General features: G+C 42.6%; 2 protein-coding genes across 2 annotated transcripts; one reads left to right on the top strand and one right to left on the bottom strand.

Moving 5' to 3' along the window:
- Positions 1–36: 36 nt before the first annotated feature.
- Positions 37–6323, bottom strand: sybl1 (synaptobrevin-like 1). Its single transcript, XM_018737023.2, has 8 exons — positions 6224–6323; positions 5084–5345; positions 4678–4735; positions 4380–4517; positions 3691–3781; positions 3409–3476; positions 3217–3309; positions 37–2361 (listed from the first exon to the last, which is right to left on the bottom strand). The coding sequence occupies exons 2-8, from the start codon at positions 5227–5229 to the stop codon at positions 2293–2295; spliced, it is 663 nt and encodes a 220-aa protein (XP_018592539.1). The 5' UTR covers positions 5230–5345; positions 6224–6323; the 3' UTR covers positions 37–2292.
- Positions 6324–7214: 891 nt separating this feature from the next.
- polr1d (RNA polymerase I and III subunit D) lies at positions 7215–17673 on the top strand. Its single transcript, XM_018737057.2, has 5 exons — positions 7215–7309; positions 9810–9907; positions 11182–11258; positions 15069–15151; positions 16592–17673. Exons 1-5 carry the CDS (start codon positions 7268–7270, stop codon positions 16634–16636), a joined length of 345 nt encoding a protein of 114 aa, XP_018592573.2. The 5' UTR covers positions 7215–7267; the 3' UTR covers positions 16637–17673.
- The last annotated feature ends 1095 nt before the right edge of the window (positions 17674–18768 follow it).

Below are 18768 nucleotides of genomic sequence, written 5' to 3'. Positions count from 1 at the left end.
ATTTTTTCCCTTCAAATTTGGAGAAAATAATTAAAATGTACAACATGAGACATGATGGCAGGAAGATCACAAGTTAAAAAGTGCAAAATACACAAAAACACCTGACAGCAACCCACAAAAACATCTGACATTCAACAGGACTTGTTACCATGGGCACACCCAGTGGCAACCAAAGCTCACCGTCATGATCCCATCCCGTGTCGTGAGCCCCAAGTGCAGAGTACCTGTCAGTACAACCCATCATCACAGGAAGGTATGCAAATGAACTAAACATGACCTGAAGGCCTGAAACGTAGAGAGAGTTCTGCCCTGGCAGTATTATGAACCGAGCAACTCAGTTTTAAAGTAGAAAGGCATCCTTTTATCCCTTTCCCAGAGTTTCCCTTGCCCTTCCCGCTCCATGAGAGAAGGATCTACAGGGACGGAGTCTGGGGGTGCTTTGACAAGGACGGCTATGGGAGGGCTCAACATAACCTGAACTCAGCCTGAGCCCACTGAGAAACTGCATTTTGGAAACCAGTCTGAGGATTTGTATCCACATCACACAGAGCATATAACACCGACCAGAAGTTGTAATTGCGGGTTGCATGTATCCTCATTTTTCACAACCTCCATACATCTGATCTCACACTGCCCGTTTCCTTTAAGTATGCTAGTGTGTTTCATCATGTTATGTAGCGCCTGTCAAAACCAAAAAAAGCAACAATTTATGGTAGCTGCAAACATGGTACAAAGAGCGGCATAAAAAAAAGATTGCTAGTTATTTTTTCATTAATTACAGTCAAGGTAGAAAACAGGTGAAAGTCCTCCTATGCGCAAATCACTGGACTTCCCACAAGCAACATTAATGGTGATTATTCACACGGACAGGGAATTTACCGATTCACTTAACATGTGACAATTTCTATTCGGCCTCCAGATTAACTTGTGACAATAACACACAGTCTGCTCCTGACTTCATCTACTACCTGGAGTAAACCTTTACACATTCAGACATTGATCCAGACCATTTTTTTTTTTTAGACTCAGCATTGCGCCACTGCTACTCATTACGCCAACGGTCCAAAATTTAAAGTCACATGGTCAGCATAAAATGAGGGCAAACTGTGTTGACTGGACAGTACTATGGTCTACGAAAATGGCTCTTAAGAACTGCAATACACAGCAGTGTGAAAATTTACCACGATTAGGCCATTTGGTGCTCCATGCTTCTCCTAACAAGAACTAAAGGGTGATGCAAAATAACCTCTCTGCATTAAAGTAGTGCTTTACAATATTCACAAACATATATACATGCATGTTTTCAATATGCATGATATATGCACAATTTATACATACAGTAAAAATCCCCCCTTAAATACCTTTCTTTCTTGTGAACACTGTAATTAAAAAAGAATCAATGTCTGTACAGTGCCATACCTTTAATGAAAGGAACATTATAAAAGCCTTGCTTTTCTTAAGGGCACAAACAGAGGCCACGGCTGCAGGCTACACTGTGCTAAAGACATGGGTCCATAAACAACAGTTTACTTTTTACACCTGTGTCTTGGGAAAAACCAGTTCACCACTAAGGTAAATACCAGCATGAGTTTGGGTTACATATTTAATCTCTCTGAGGAAGCCCCTTGCAGGACCCCAGCTGTTATGTCAGTCCATCATGCTTCACAATGTGCAAACTCAACATGACATGCCGGATACTGCTCCAAAGTCATCAAAAGGAACCTAAAGCGAACGATGGAGCTTTTTAAGAAAGGTGCCAGGTGCCAGCTGTCGCACAAGTTAAAGACCAATAACCTCCAGAAGTATGTTCAGTCGAAGCAGCAATGCAGATCTCCATTTGCATGTGCCAGCTGCTGGTTTCATTCTCACAATACAGTTCTTTCGCCAAATACATCCCTCTGCTTGGGAATTTACAGGAGCAAGACTGCATTACAAAATTAAAATGAGCAAACATCTGAATCTGTATATTTTTTACTTAAACTGATCATTCCAAGAATAATACTAATCTGTAACACAGAGTGCTGAGCACATCAGAATATGCATGGTTACCAATGCATTTCCAAGTTCTCCTGTCTGGTCTGTTTAGTAATCTTAGAATGGCCACCCACCGCAGGGGCAGGGTAGTTTACACAGGAGACAGGCAGGGTGGTAAGTGGCATGGAAGAAAGAAGATTAAGTAAGGTCCAGTTCAAGCCACATCTGACTGTAAGACAAAGGGCTGGACCCTCCTGATGGACAGCGGTGGGGGAAGATGTGTATGGGTGGGAAAGGTGCAACTCGTTTGTCCCCTTCTTATTTCTTCACACAAGTAGGCCAGCTCAGACCCCCACAGGATGCAGAGACGATGATGTATAGGATGATCTAGAGAGGGTCGCAGATAGCAATATTAAAGGATTCACAAAAGCAACATGTTAAGTTACACTTGCTTTAAAGTCACTACCAATGAGAATCAGTTTTCTCTTCAAAAAAGGACAGTAAGCTCTCACCAAGTGCCACAACACAAAAAAATTCATATGACGTAAATTAGATATAGTCCTTCAGAACCTGTGGAAGTGGCAGAGGAGGTGTCGATGGAATGATGCTCAAGTAACAAAAAGAATGTAGGTATTTGCTGTCATGGTTGGTTGATTTTTTGTTTATTATGCATAACCTCCTCTCCGCTCACTTCACCACACCACAGTCGATATCAGCCAGCAGCTCCTTCCAATGTAAAAAAAAAATATGCATTATAGTTTACTGCTGGCAGGGGGTGCGGTGGCGCAGCAGGTTTGGCCTGTGCCTGCTCTCTAGTGTGTCTGGGGGTTCGAGTCCTGCTTGGGGTGCCTTGCGGTGGACTGGCGTCCCGTCCTGGGTGTGTCCCCTCCCCCTCCAGCCTTGCGCCCTGTGTTGCCAGGTTAGGCTCTGGCTCACTGTGACCCCGCTCTGGAGAAGCGGCTTCAGCCAATGTGTGTGTGTTTCTGTTTTATGTATATATTTTGTGTTTTTTTTCCCCCCTCATGTTATGGTTGCAAAAGAAATTTTTAGAAGCGGAAACTGTTAGTTTCTTACATGATTAAAAAATAAAATTTAGGGTTTGATAACAAATCGACAGTATTTAATGAATTAATGGTGTCACAATACCATATTTTCACCATATGACAGTGGCTCTGGAACAAGTTAATATCGTAATATGAGTGACCACTGTATCTGACAAGAACAAGGCAGGGAAGTACTCACTATGGACACCACCACAATGATGATGGTTAATTTCAGATTCTTCATGCATATGGCCCGTGCAAGGTTACGGCTGGTGGTTTTGAAGGTAACAGACTAGAAAGAAAAGAAACAAAAATTTAAACCTTATCTGCACAAAACAATCTCATGGCCTTTTGAGAAAGATGCATTCAATGAGACCATTATGTCACTCACAGAGTCAACCAGGTTTTCAGTCTTGTCAATCAGCAGCTCCAGTTTCTCTCCCCTCTGGGCCACGAGGTCTGTGGATAGAAAGCCCATTGGAGACAAAACGGAAAGAGAGCCGTGGACCAAAACCACGGTCACCACAGCAGTTATTGTTTGATCTCAAAGCAACCTCTGGAAAAATCAAGGAAGACTTCAGTGCAGAAAATGTTTACACCCCTAATGCCTGGTTTAGATAACTAGTTTTAATTTATTTTAATAAATGTTTGATGGAAGGTAATGCCTTCTTACCGATATTGCGAACCATGATACCCTTCAGGTCATCCACCTGCATTTGGGTCTCAGTAACGCGGTCGGAACCCCGAAGATCTGAGTGGTGCTTCTGTTAGGGTAGGAAGTGCATCATGAGAGAGCACTCAAAATGCTGTGAAGTACATGGCCAAATCCAACTCTAAATGCTCTGAAACACTGCAACAACCAGGTTTCCCACACAATTAAGATGATCCCACCACCTTGTCCTTTGTAACTAGACTCAGAAAAATTCTGCTCACTTGATAAATACACTGACAATTCAATGTTTTCCACAGTGCAGCTTTCTGGGCAATTTCTGAAAGCCCTTCATACAGAAATTAGTGCAAAGGCAGGTCGTTCTATGGGTCCACACTTCTTGAGGCATACGCTACCGTCATGCTCACATCATGAGACCTGCCTGGCCTGCACGCAACTTCGAGGAGCCCTAGTGCCCACCTACTTTTTCATGGGGATAAGGCAGCACTATAAGCCCCTTAATCTCCAAAGTCAGCACCAGTCATTGGTGTCCATGTGACCACCCACCATGGTAGCAGCCATTAGACACAGTCTTGCTCCTGACATTGTAAATACCCTGTAATGCTTCCCAAATCATTGTACTTATATTATGAATTTACATAGAGCAATGTCTGTATGCCTTACAAGCTGAATTTTAAATCTGATCTACTCACCATCTGAGCAGCTAGCGTGCTGGAGAATTCGCTGTTCATGGCATACGGGAGCGCTGTCTGTGCCCGTGACCCATACGTTGTTTGGAAGCGCTTCTTTACCTCATTTAAGAAGCTGAAGGCCCTGGATCTCTCAAAGTCCTGCAAGTGAGCGACAGTTTGAAAAAGAGAAGAATACAATTAAGACAGATCACTTGCAGCTGAAATTGAAGTGAAATACATATTTCTGTGTCTACAAACATTAACATGGCAACAGGAAGAGTATTTAAAGAAAACAGTAAAGTGGCCAGCTGATACTCACATCATCTGTGATGCACAGATAGATAATTCTGTCGTGACAAATGTAGTGAAAGAGATAGCTACAAACAGAAGAAATAAAAGTATTATGACCCTTTTGTCAACTTTAAAAAAAATAAAAAATAAAAAAAAAAATCAGAAAAGTACATAGATAAATCATGTTTGTGCCATTTACAACTGACTAGTGGTGGTAAAGTAAAATGAGCCAAACACAAAATGTTCCTTCTACTTCATTTCTAAAAAAAGGTCAAATATTTTAATTTTGTTTTACACTGATGCTGTATCAGTTTAATGACATTTATACTTAAGTGAATTCATGCAGCACTTCTGGCATTAAAGTCAGAAGCTGCAGTGTTCCGAGCCACAAAACTGAGAAACATGCTCCAGATGGTATCCCGAGGGCAGCTCACCTGCCATGGGAGTAAGTCAGTTTGTTGTTCTCGGATGGGATCTTGGCCAAGATCTGCTCTGTCACCTCCAGGAAGTTTCCGCCGCACCAGGCGTGCTTGGCCAGGATGGTGGTGCCACGAGCCACCACTGCAAACAGGATCGCCATGGCAACAGCGGGAGTCCAACCGCTGGTCAGTTGCACCACAAATTGGACGGGAGGGCAGGAAGGGGGGCAAGATGTTTGAGCAACAGGGTCAGGCCGCAGTTCAGTTGGAGGTAAAACTGGGGGCGGGGAGGGATAGAGAGTAACAAAAAAAAAAAAAATATGTTAATGGTCCTGATAGAAGAACAGCTCAAGACTGAATTCTTGCTTTGTTTGTATTTGCTTTCTTTGGGAAAAACAAAAGCAAGTGGTGAAATTTTGACTGGAAACAAGGTAGTTAATCTGAATTGATAAATAAAAAAAACCCTACCCGAACTGTATAAATAAAATTTTACTATCTTATTGCCAGTGATTTTGGAAGAAACGTCAGATAAATAAATGGAAACCGAGACGCGGTTAAGCGTGTTCCGACACACGCACACTTCTATCATGATCATGATGTGTCCAACACGCGCCGTCTTTGGTGTGTGTGTGTGACACACACAAAAGACAAGGGAAATGACACACTTACTGTTACATTTTGGACGCGTAAATCTTTCTATGAGAGAAAAATGTGTCGGTTACACACACAAGAGGTGACGGGAGAGCAGAGCTCAGAGGCAGGCAGTGTGACCCAGAGCTAAACAGCTAACAGTCGGCTAGCTGCTAATGATGGAAATACCCGCTTGTGCAACCAGGGTGGCAGGGGCTGACCTAACTGACGTCGTCGTGACGGCCATAAGGACTTTACACACTATTAACTAGCAAGGTGTGGAGATATATGGGAAAAGCCTACCGTTAAGTCGGAGCAGCGCGACCACATTTGAAATAAAACGACCACAATAGACTATTGAATAGTCTGACTGGCTGCTGCCCCTGACAGCAGTCACAGTCAGTGCTGAATGTGAGGAGAGCGCGCTAGCTGGGTGCACAGCGACGAGCTCGTCGGTCACGACACTTCGCAGTAGTAATAATAATAATAACAACAATAATATAAAATCGCGTGAAGTAAGCGTACCTTGTGCTGTCCGGTCGACGTTTTTTAAACATTCAAAACTGATTTCATCCGCTCGAACAACTATATCACTCTGAGAAGCTTTTTCTTTCCTCTGTTTCCGACTCAGCACTCACGCGCAGCCACATCCGCCTGTTTGAGCAGAGGATCATGGGACATGTAGTTTACAGGGTGCCGACAGTGCTGAAGGAACTGTGGCCAAACTCCTCGGTGCGCAACATGGCTGCTCTCACACTTTCACTTTTCTATTTCTTAAATACAAATCATGACAATTTAACACTACAAAACTATACCGATCCTGCACAGGACTATCACTTCAGGGTAGTGGTCAATAACAAATGTGTTTATTGAATGTGGAATGATCCCACATGCCATACGGTGGAGTCAATATTTACTGTTATAACTATTTTAAATGGGATGCGTCCAATCTGCTAATTGTTCCATTATCAAGTCAAACTCCTGCAACATAGATTCTAATTTTGTGCAACACGCTACCATCATAATTTTTTACCAAATCATGTTGACTGAATAGTAAAATACATTTTCTTTCCATTTTATTGCTCAGCAATTGTATAATTATACCTTTAGTTTAGCCAAGTACATCACTGGATATTTTATTCGGGCAATTCAGGTTGACTATCTCAAGCAAAGGTGAACAAAACCCATTTGTGCAGTGACACCGACCTACGTTACAGTTTTATGTTTTAATAAGTATTAAGAATATGTTTCCGTATAAAATAACACAAACCTAATTCATTCTAAGGTACGAAAAGGCATTCGAATGAGCTGTTTTTACTAGTACTTTATATTTTTAACTATTTTTTCATAAGGATATAACTTTAGAGAACAGGTGCTTAGTGGAGGAGAATAAAGCAAACACATCTATAAACGCCGAGTTTACATCACATTCTTGTGAAGCTCAGAGCAACAGGTCACGCTGCAGCACGAGCTCTTTACGCAGTTTGCGCAAACACTGACGTCAATACACTCGCTGGCGGATGGCGTCATAAACCTGCGACGAAGAGACAAACCCCCATGTGAGCAGAAATGGCAGGAACGGAGGAGACTAGGAAACCTGTACTTGAAATGGTATGTTTGGACTACGTTAAATATATGTGGAAAAATAGAAACGGAGAAATAACAGGGACGTAAAAATGGTTAGACGAAATTCGCTCGGTGTTGGGTTCTCCAGTCTTTTTTTGCGTCGCATAATCCCGGTCAGTGTTTTGCCTTACATTTACGTCATCTGGCACGTTCCTCCTTGCTCACAATGTTAAGATGCTTACTAGTAATATTTGCCCATACAGCTGCTGGGTAAGTCAGTCACTTTGACAAAAACAAATAAAAATACATGTAGGTAGTAAAAAAAGAAATAGCTCCTATACCACCACTGCATTTAAGCTAAACTTAATACTCTTTTTGCAGTGTAAGTGTTAGCTTAGTTAGTAAAACGTCTGTGGTTCGTGTCGCCGTGCGGTGATGGTCCACGTGTGAGGACACACACGTGCGCGCGGGGGCGCTGCGGAGTAAGTTGCGCCTTCGGGACTACAGTACAGTACATGGGTCGCACGCAGTGGATCTGCGCTGGCAAACTGCCTGTACTTCACTACATTTACGTTACGTTTATTTACAGACGCTTTTCTCCAAAGCTACTTCTAGTGAACTGTCTCTGTAGTGTTATGAGCCCACACACCTTATTCACCGCGGTGACTTACACTGCTAGACTCTCCACATACACTGGGTCACTCATCCCTACATCAGTGGAACACACACACACACTCTCTCTGTCACTCACACACTATGGGGGGCAGGGGGAACCTGAACAGCATGTCTTTGGAGTGTGGGAGGAAACCAGAGCACCCGGAGGAAACCCACGTAGACATGGGGAAAACATGCAAACGTCAAACTTGTTATGATGGGTGGTACTTTACAAAAATTTATGCCCCCCCCCCCCCGTAGACATCTGAGGGAGCTCAGCAGTGAGTCCCAATTCAGAGCAGCTCATGACCCCTAACTCCATTCAAATGGAGCTTATAAATAATTTGAATTATTCAGAGTTTAGCAGTTTGTTTTCCTTTTCTAGTATGACTCACCTGTAGAAAAATATACCTATTTATGTTTTTATTTAGGTCTGTTTCTGAGTTACTGTCCTTGAGGAGATGGTTATTAAAACATGGATGCTCATAAATGAGATCTATGCTGGCTACCCTTTGAATACACTGGTGTCTCGTGAGGTTATTGACATGCAGTATTGTTTACATAAGGCTTCATATCTAAATTCCTTGAATCGCTGAAATGATTTCTTTCTAACACATTAGAAAATACGACATTTACGTACATCCAGTTGTAAATGAGTTATTTCAAAACACATTAAATTGGAGTTAATGCAGTATAGGTTTTTTTTTTTTTTTTTTTTTTTTTTGAAAATCACATTGAGGCTACAGTATGCAAGTGCTGGAACAAACATTAAGTTGTTTTAATGTTGTTTTTGAGAGGCTTTAGGGTTTTTGTTTGATCGGAAGGATTGTGGATCGTGAAGTCACCCCCCCCCCCCCCCCCCCATTGCAGGTAATGAAAGTAAATTGTTCTATCAATATTTTAAACTAAAGTATGCAATCATCATATGTACTCTAAGGAGCATTGACCTGTGTTCTGTTGCGTTGGTGCATTTGTGTCCAATTTGATACTTTCGGCTGACTGTTTTATAATTGGAGAAAAATTAAAAAGGCTTCTTGCAGGTTTATGCCTAACAATTTTCTTTTATGTCAGTCAGATTTGATATTCTCATATTGCATTATAATTACATAAATCTCTATTTTCAATAAGTTTGCTGATATAGACCCAAGTTTTGTCTTTATTTGGGTCTCTGCACTGCCTTTTCACCATGCTGTTATGTTTGTTTTCCCCTGCATCCAGATATATTTTACGTATGAGGCGATCTTTTCTTTGCCCTGCCACCGGGTCCCTCCCCCATCCCCTCTGGCCTCCTGTTTGTTTTTCTGTAAATTAGGCTGTCCTGTCAGCGATAGGAGCAGGGTGTGTTACTGTTCCTGCTTCATGTCTGAGACTGGGTTGCTGGCTGGGCTGCTCTGCTTTTGTGTGGTCTGTTGTGGTCGCGCCCCGGAGAAACCCTGCTGTGTCACGGGGACCATTTATCACAGTTGGCGTCAGAGCCGCTGATTATTACGTCCTGAAAAATGACCTCCGTCCCGGGAGAGCTCTCCCAGTGCTCTCGCTCTCATTGTGTGTGGCAGCCCATGCATTCACAACCCATCCCCCTTTTATCCTCTCCGCTGACATGTCCTCCAACCCTCATTGGTTTGCGGAGTGGTGCTCACTTACTTTGCACATCACCTTTTTTTTTTTTTTTTTTAAAAGTCTGCACAATGTCTAAAATGTAAAGCAACAATGTGGTTTTTATTGCTGTATGGCCACATCAGTCATGTCACCATGACCTGTTCGGTTTTGTTTTAGTGTGATATACTCACTTGTTTCTGCGGTTTGCTGGTGTGTAAGTGTGTGTTTTGTGTGGCTCGGGGTACATCTGACCTGTGGCTTTCCAACGCTTCTCTGTCATGTCTCCCGACAGGTACAAGCAGAAGGAACAGATGAAGGCTGCGTCACTTTCGTCCTACATGACGAGGACCACACCCTGGGCAACTCTCTGCGATACATGGTCATGAAGAAGTAAGCCTTTTGCTGTACAGCTAGGTAGCGCTGGCTGCATGTCATTTCATAGCATTCACTTACATGTAGTCCTTGACTTATGACACGTGCAACTTACGAAGATCCAGATTTATGGCGGTCATCCCGTCAACTTTTTTTTTTTTTTTTTTTGAGTCCCAGTGCATGGATAATGTCCAATTCATACTACTCCATCTGCTGCATGATAACATGGACTGGCTGCACTGCCACATGGCACCATATTATTGACTCGGTCAGTGTGCCTATCAGTGATTGCAGTTTATTTGCAAAATGTAAATTGTTTTATTTGCAGAATGTTTTGTTTGATCCTGTTTTACTTTTTAAAGTTTACAATAGTTAGCAGGCAAAAAATGTGAATATACTGGTGATGCACAGAAGAAAAAGCAATCAACAGATTTAGAAATGAAGGTGAAAATAATAGTGCAGTAACAAAATATAGATATCTCATCTTTGCATCAGTACTATTTTAACATGAATAATGTTTGGAATTGGTTCAAAATCTAAGACCTATTATGTAATGTACAATTCCTACATGTGTAATGTTTATGTTCAGTTTGGTTTTTTTTTTTGTAGAGTGGTCATCAAACCAGATACAGCACTGAACAGCATTAGAGTGCTACACAACGTTAATTATAATGCATATAAATAATTAACAGTACAGTAAACCAGCTGACAACAGAGGAGAAAAGGAATTTCCAGTCATAACCAACGGGAGACAAATGTCTCAGGGGTCCAGCGTCCTCTCCAGTACTAGTGGGTGCCCACCCTTCCTGGGCATTGTACTGTGGTGACGGAGGACCTGTGTTTAGTACAAAAAAAGAGCAATACCCTGAAAACGCTATGGTCTACAGGGGCTGTGAAGCTTTATGTATCATTGTCGAAGTCAACTTTATTGTCACTTCCACAATATGTTTAGAACTTACATCTGAGTGAAATACTGTTTCTCCTGGACCACAATATGACAAAGAGGGCAACATTAAAACATATACAATTTACAAGAACTACCAGACTTAAAAACCATTAAATAAATGGTTTATTTAATATAGCGTGGGGGTTTTGTGACTTGGGGAATAAGTCGTCACAGCAGAACTCCGTCGGAAGTGGAAGACTGCCTGCGTTGGTCAGGGAGCACTGGATACTGGTGTCTCAAGGGCTGTATTGATTAACGAATAAGTAAGGAGTGAACTGAGGTTAGCAGAAGATGATGGAAGTTTGTGATGGTAATCATAGAAATTTATTTCCCTTTGTTTCTCCAGCCCTGATGTGGAATTCTGTGGATATAGTATCACGCACCCCTCAGAAAGCAAGATCAATTTCCGCATCCAAACACGAGGTGAGGCAGTCGGCGACTCTTCGTTGTGTGTGTGTGTGTGTGTGTGTGTGTGTGTGTGTGTGTGTGTGTGTGTGTGTGTGTGTGTGTGTGCGCGCGCGCGCGCGCACACTTATTCAAGCGACATAAATGCACTTTTCCTGCTCCTTTCTCTTTGGTCAAAGCTATTTTCAGGAACCTTCTCTCAAAAAGAATATGTGCACACACTGCTGTCCAGTTTTGACTTGTCGGTTGTTTTGTCCATGCTCTGTACGAGCAGTAAGGTTCGTGTTTTACTTCTCAGACAGTCCTCGGGGCTCAGCAGTGACTGCTCCTACTGGTGTTTGTGCGAAATCGGCAGCCATCATGTGCCAGCAGACCGAGGATCCCTGCCATTGCCCCCAGCAGCCTTATGAATTCAGAAATAGTTTTATGTTCTTGAAAGGCGGCACTTGTCTGAAGGCTTAAAGGAGAGAAAAGAGCCCAGTGTCTGTGGTCTCACGCGCCTTTGGTAAAGGTTATTTTTTCCCCCCTTTATCTCCCGCTCTGCCCAGCCGACTTTCTCGGCAAAGGAAAAAAAATTAATTTTCGTAAATTAAATTATTGAATAAACCTTTGTCATGGTTCAATCTATAATATGGGGCTTGGTGCCCCGACAAAACTTACCCTTAAGGTCTTAATTAAGCAGGAGAAAAGAGGGTTGAAATGCGGTGGCGAGGGAGTCAACAAAGACGTGTTTTGGCACGGCTGACCTCCCCTTTCATAGGCTGATGCACTTTAAATGGACTGTAATGCAAATGGACAATTTTTCACTATCATGCTAACTGATGTATTAAAAGCATTAATCTTGTAATGGAAATAAGGTTCCTGGACGAATGATCTCTTGCCAACAGGCTCGTGGCCATGTCCATTGGGTTAACACGATTAGCTTTGGAGGTTAACACACTCTCTGTAGTAAGCAGATTTAACGGGCATGGGCCGTTCCCCGCCTCGGGGGGGGGGGGGCTCCATGATGGCCCTTGAAATCCAGGGAACCCAAAACAAAAAGGCTACTTAAAGTCTGCTGCCCCACCCCCGGTCAGCCCAAATGCCAGAGCGAAAGCGCATAACTGCTGCGTGGAGGGACGCTTCTGCTCGAAGGCGTAGTCCAGCCAAGCAACTCCACCAACACTGCCCAGTATGTCCTCTCAAAGCGAGATGAGCACCGTTGCTCCCTTTTTAAAGTCTGCGCAATATCTAAATTGAAAAGCAACAGTGTGGTTTCGACTACTGTAAGGCCACATCAATCGTGTCGCTCGTCACCAAGAACTCTCCAGTTTTGTTGTCTTTGAATATTATTATTGCATTTATTCATTTTGCTGATGCTTTTCTCCAAAGCGACCTACATTGTTAATCTACCTAGAATTATTTACCCCTTTATACAGCTGGGTAATTTTTTTTAAAAGCAATTTTTTAGGGTAGTAATAAAAAAAGAAAAAACACCTTTCTCAAGGGTACTACAACCAGAGGTGAGATTTGAACCTGCGACCTTTTGGTCCAAAGGCAACAGATCTGGCCACTATGCGTTTCTAATAATTCTGGTTTTATTTAGGGTTGATTTGTTTGTCTGATGTCAATGTGTGCAAATGTGATGTAGGTGGCTTCTGCTCTCATGTCTGTTATTGACCAAAGAGGCAGAGAAGTGGGGTGTGGGCCACATGAGTGGAAAGGTTAGGGACAAGAGAGTCCCTCCCAGCTTTGCAGGTGACTGCAGTGTGACCACAGCTAGCAGCTTCCCAAACTGCACTCTTGCATACAGACCCGTGCCTGTATTTGTCAGCACTCCACTTTTGTCTTGCCCTGTTTGTTACGCTCTTGAAGCTCGTGGAGCGGATGGGGCCAGGAGAGCGAAGCTTTATATGGGGATTGGTGTCATCAAGAGTCGGCGACACTGGGCTCATGTCGCAAACTGGATCAGACGCCATTCTTACGAAGTGCCAACAGAGCTTCGCCCGATGGCTCCTTTTACGCTCATGGACGGGTCACGTTGCGGGATCCAGGCCATTTCTTACAAGTTATATTCCAGAAACGTCTATCAGCGCAGCTTTCCGGGGTTTTTTCCTGGATAACTGGCTGTGCGAAACATCAGATGCACATTGCGTTCTGTATACGCGCCTGCCGACGGCAGGCGACCTGTGTGGCGTCTCCTTAAAAGACACAAGTGCACACTTGATGTTACTGACCCGTGAGCTAGCATCACGTTTCATCTTCACTGGTTTCGTAGGTGACCAGCTGTGTGTGGTAATGATTATAAAATGTTGTGAAATGTTTTCATGTGCTCACTTCGCCAAATAGTTTTATATAGCTGTAGACTAACAGAGCTAAACTTACAAGCCCTCACATTAGAAACAAACTACACTGGTTCCACCTCTTGCAAACGATCAAGGTACACATTTTGAAAGATACAAATATTGTCTAATTTGTTTTTAGCGGAGGAGCACAACTGCGTTTACCTGCTGAGCTGATTGATCGCCGTAAAGAACAGCGAACCGGTGTGGGAATATGTGTCGGCATTGCGCCACGTGCCGCAGTGCTTGTGTTCGGAAAGGCTGATGATCAGTGTTGGGATGACAAATGATCCATGTGTTTATGGGATCAGTGTGTTTATGGTGAAGGAGCTTATTGAAGGAACTTGTATTTCTCTAATTTCCAGTGGTGCTGATGGTGAGATGGAGTTGTGCTACTACACTTTTCAAAATCACAATCGCCCCTTTCCTTCACATGTTTATTGTTTGTGAATTTTCCATTCTAGGCTTTTAACAGTGAGGTTACTTTTAACTGACAACTATTTTTAACAAATTCACGCTTGGGGTTTCACTTCAAAGGACGACTAAGAAGAAATATGTCAAAACAACTGGTATTTCTTATAATGCCTGTAGGACATTTGAATGCACGAGTGCACCTCAGTGTTCGGATTTATCAGCTGGACGAGTTCGGTCCTAAATGGACCCGCCTGGAATTCATAGTCTGCAATTTGCAGTCTGGCAAACTACTGTAGAGGTAACTCTCACTGGGTGTTGCTCTCTCTATTCTGTCCCCATACCTTTTTTTTTTTTTTTTATATTTCAAACGAGTATATTCAGGGTGCTATACTGGTAAGCATTGATTTACTCTAGCTTTCCAGTAGTCAAACAATGGATTTCCAACCTAGATTTAAATAATTGACAGAGGGGGCATCTTCCACAGAAGCTGTTTAGGCACCCTTTAGCTAAACTGTCTGCCACCTACCGTTTTCAGATGGACCTCCAGAACTACAGTCGGATCTCAAGTTGGTGTATAGTTTGTGCGGAGATCAGTGGGGTAAGATGGAGCTAAACACCTGAGCTCCTTGTAGGTGATAAGTAACTTGAAACCACATCTGTATGAGATGATAGCTATTGTGGAATCGGAGAATGGGGCTATGAGATGACTGCATTTCCTGGAGGTGGTGTCAGTACTCACTGCAGCACTTTGGACCCCTTGGGGGGTGGATGGTGCAAGCAGCGTTACCAGCGAGTTGCAGTGGTCAGATGTGCTGGAGATGGTGGAATGAACTAAATTCCAATCCACAGAGAATATATGTGGTTGGGGGTTCTCCAATCTGCATTTATAAGGCTTTACATTTTGCCAAGTGTTCCAGAATAAGTACTGCTCTCAGGGGTTTTTAGGAGCAACCCACTCGAAGTTTGGATTTTCAGACCTTTGTTGCCTAAGTCTTGTGACAAAGTTAATGTGTGTTTTTCATGTTGTCGCGTTACTGAATGGGAGTCTGTCTTACTGTTCTTTATTTGTGACCTTCTTTCCTCATCCTTCCAGGGGGCCTTCCAGCAGTGGAGCCGTTTCGCAAGGGCCTCAACGACCTGACAGAGGTGTGCCAGTATGTCCTTGACACGTTTGAGGTAAGGTGCCTCTACTGGTATTCGGCTATGTGATTCCTGTCAATGTGGGGCATCAGCTGGGATAACTGTCTCACTCTCTGAACCTCCTGGAGAAATGGGCTTCCTTCCTGAGAGACCCTGTGGATACCCCCACACACACAGGGCTCTAAACCTGCCCTGTCAGCATTACAGCATAACAACTTCCATTAGTGGTTAAATATGCTTGTGATAAATAATGGAAGCTGATTTCTCCTCATTTCACTTTCACATTCATCACCTGTTAAAGTTGTACTTCAAATATGAAGATGGCCCTAGTGACGATTGTTCTGTTTTCCTTCCTAAAATACCACCCATTCACCTAAATGTAGTGAATGTACTTTTTTTCTACTGGCTTATATGGCAAGTTTAGTTTTGGAAAGCTGGAAGAGCAGTGTGCCACTGGTTTTAAAGGAAAAATGCATAAATAGGAGTTATGTGTGAACAGCTCTGCTGTTCTTGATCAAACCCAAACAAGACTGCGTGACAAAAACACTGATGGGTAACTACATATTGGACTGAGAAAACAGGCTGCTGAATGAATTATGGGGGAAGATGAATGCATATTAGTTTAGAATATGGTGAAGAGCCAAACATGACAAGATACACACACACACACACACACACACACACACACACACACATTTTCAGAACCGCTCATCCCATACGGGGTCGCGGGGAACCGGAGCCTACCCGGGAACACAGGGCGTAAGGCCGGAGGGGGAGGGGACACACCCAGGACGGGACGCCAGTCCGTCGCAAGGCACCCCAAGCGGGACTCGAACCCCAGACCCACCGGAGAGCAGGACTGTGGTCCAACCCACTGCGCCACCGCACCCCCACATGACAAGATAATGCTGCAAATATATTCTTTCATGGAGAGGGAATAGAAGGGTTGCACTGATTTGGTGCAACGTAAGCATGTAAAGTGACACATAATGTGAGTCGCGTCCTCCTTCAGTATCATAAATATATTCGTCTCCTCATTGGTCTTCTGTACCATGGTGCTGGGCACTCTGTCCTCTGGGCTTTCTCATAACATTGCACGTGGGGAAGGTCCTGGCCTTTGCCTGTCGTCGTCATCCACAGCCAGTCACCTCCACTCGTCTTTCACAAGAATGCAGGATCATTGCAGACACTTACCAGATACAGACTGATTTGAAGCGTGTGTGCACGGCATGTCACTCAGATAGGTTCATCATGATTAGTAGCTTCTGCCAACTTTTCTGAGATACAAGGAAAATGTGTAATTGTTGACTGACTGACTTCATATTTTGATTTAGTTTTTTTTTTTTTTTTTTTTTTTTAAACCCAGTTTAGTTTTGAACATTGCATTTACCTTTTGAGTATTGCAGTGTGTTCTTGAGTAAGGCTATTGCCATCCAAGACTGTCTGAGTAAATGATCTCTTTTCTATGCCTCACAGGCCCGAGTGAAGGAGTTCAGTGATCGGGAAGCAGCTATGGACTGAGGAGATGCCCAGGAACAGGACCGACTTAATGTCCTACTGCTTCTTGGGTCACATGCAGTAAAATCAAGATTGTATTGTTCGAACCAGAACTCTTGACAGTCAAACCTTATTTATATTAACTTAAACCAGCAAGTTGGACTAAATGCCACTTTCCTGTTAGGTGAACAAGTACACGTTTCATGAATGTACAAATGAAAAGAAAACTGTTGTAAAGGCTAAAAAGAACATCAGGAAGTGTGACATGTTTGACCTTATGCAACTTTGTCGTGATGCCTTGATTTAATCCAGTCTTGTAGCATCATACTGGGCCTGAATTATGACCGGTTTTGACCATTTGTGGAATGTTTCATTTTGTGATAAGTGTTTTATAGCCATAAAATCAAAATTGAATTGAAAAGTCAGTGCAGGACACTCTGATATCTTTGTTTCTTAAAGTCTGGTTTCAAATATGAAGATGTGACAGTGGTTTCTGGGGAAGTTACGCCAAGGTTTAGATTGAGTCCTCAGCTACTCCACCCAGAAACAGCTGGATGTGATGGCATCAGCATTGTGTGATGGGGGGCCCCAGATCCTACTGAGCTATGAAGTCCACTCCACATCCTGATGGAAGCGTGATGTCATGTTTTGTCATTGATGCATCACTTTCCTCTAATTAAAGGAAATCTTTGTGAGTGTTCAGTTTCTCCTGTGCATCGTGTCAGTTTACACTTTCGTCATAAATGTTTTTTTCCCCCCCATATGATCTTTTTATGTGGAACAGAATATGCATGCTCACTGAATCAAGTGTTTTGAAATGCTAACAAACTAGTTCTTTTGAGACTTTCTGGTGTGATCCTCATAAATTTCCTGTCATGTGCAAAAGCTTGGGCCACCCTTCGTCAAATGTGTTTTTATTTTCTAAGTGAAAAGAAGTTAAAACAACCTCTGTAGTTAACAAGGAAACGATGTATTTTTGCAAATTTTAACGCAGTTACAATTTATTTGCTGAATTGAACAGATGGGAGGAAAAAATGAAATATAAAGTGTGGCGTGTGTAATTCTGGGTGAATTTCTAGTGGGGGTTTTTTTTTTTTGGAAGATATCAGAACATAGCTCCTCAAGCCAAGTCAGGTGAAGACAATTCCAGACCTAATAAAATCTCAGACTCTTTGAACCTTCTAGGGTGTTTACACTCAACAGCAACAGGCTCCTCTAAGCATCTGCCTAAGGATCTGAAGATAAAGATAACTGACATAGTGCAGGGAAAGGGTATCTTAAATCCTGCTTGCAGTGTCCACTCTCTGAAATGTAACTAAGAAATGTAAATTAAGGGGAACAGTTGAAGTCAAGATCTGGAAGAAAATGAAAAATCTCTGACAGAGTTGCTTGTAGATTAGTAAGGTATGCAAAACAAAATCCCCATATCACTGCAGAGGCTGTACAGGAATGTTGCAACATAGTACAGATAAGCCAGAAGCATTTTGGAACTAAGTGCTTTTTTTCCTTACAAACCCAAAGGTATGTAATGACAAAAAAAAAAGAAATGGGTGAAGAGAATAGCACCTTGCCAAATGTTAAGCATGGGGATGGATCTATTATGCTTTAGTATTGGGCAGCAGCCAATGGTTCACTAAATATTGTGAAGGTAGCAGGAAGAATGGATTCTAAGTATGAACAAATTGTAGAAGCTAAGTTAAAAAGCGGTTGGATATTACAAGACTGATCCAAAACGTTGCTGAAAAGCAACCATGAAGAAATTCAGTAAATAAAAGAAGGTGTTGGAATAGCATTCACAGTCCCTATACTTGAATATACAATCTTACGTTGTCGATTTTTTTGCATTTTCTGTTCGGTTTTGTTAGATTAAGCATACTTTTGGCATTAGTTCGTACTATATGTCAGTTTGTGGAAATATATTCCACATTTTTGAAATTCGGAATTTAGGCGAATTTTGGCACCGGGTTCCAAGCACCAAATGTTCCAGTACCTTTTTGGAGCTGATATTTTCTAGAATGTTTTGATACTTTCTACAATGTTTTGGTGCCTTCTAGAATCTTCCAGTGGCTGTGAAGTAGCAAACTGAAACTAACATTCTAGAGAACTAGTGGCATCTTTGTAAACTTCATAATCAACGCAAAAATCGACTTGACTAA

Source organism: Scleropages formosus, chromosome 13 (assembly GCF_900964775.1).
Source record: "Scleropages formosus chromosome 13, fSclFor1.1, whole genome shotgun sequence".
Taxonomy (NCBI): domain Eukaryota; kingdom Metazoa; phylum Chordata; class Actinopteri; order Osteoglossiformes; family Osteoglossidae; genus Scleropages; species Scleropages formosus.
The sequence above is the reverse complement of the archived record's forward strand: the minus strand, read 5'-3'. Positions and strand labels throughout refer to the sequence as shown.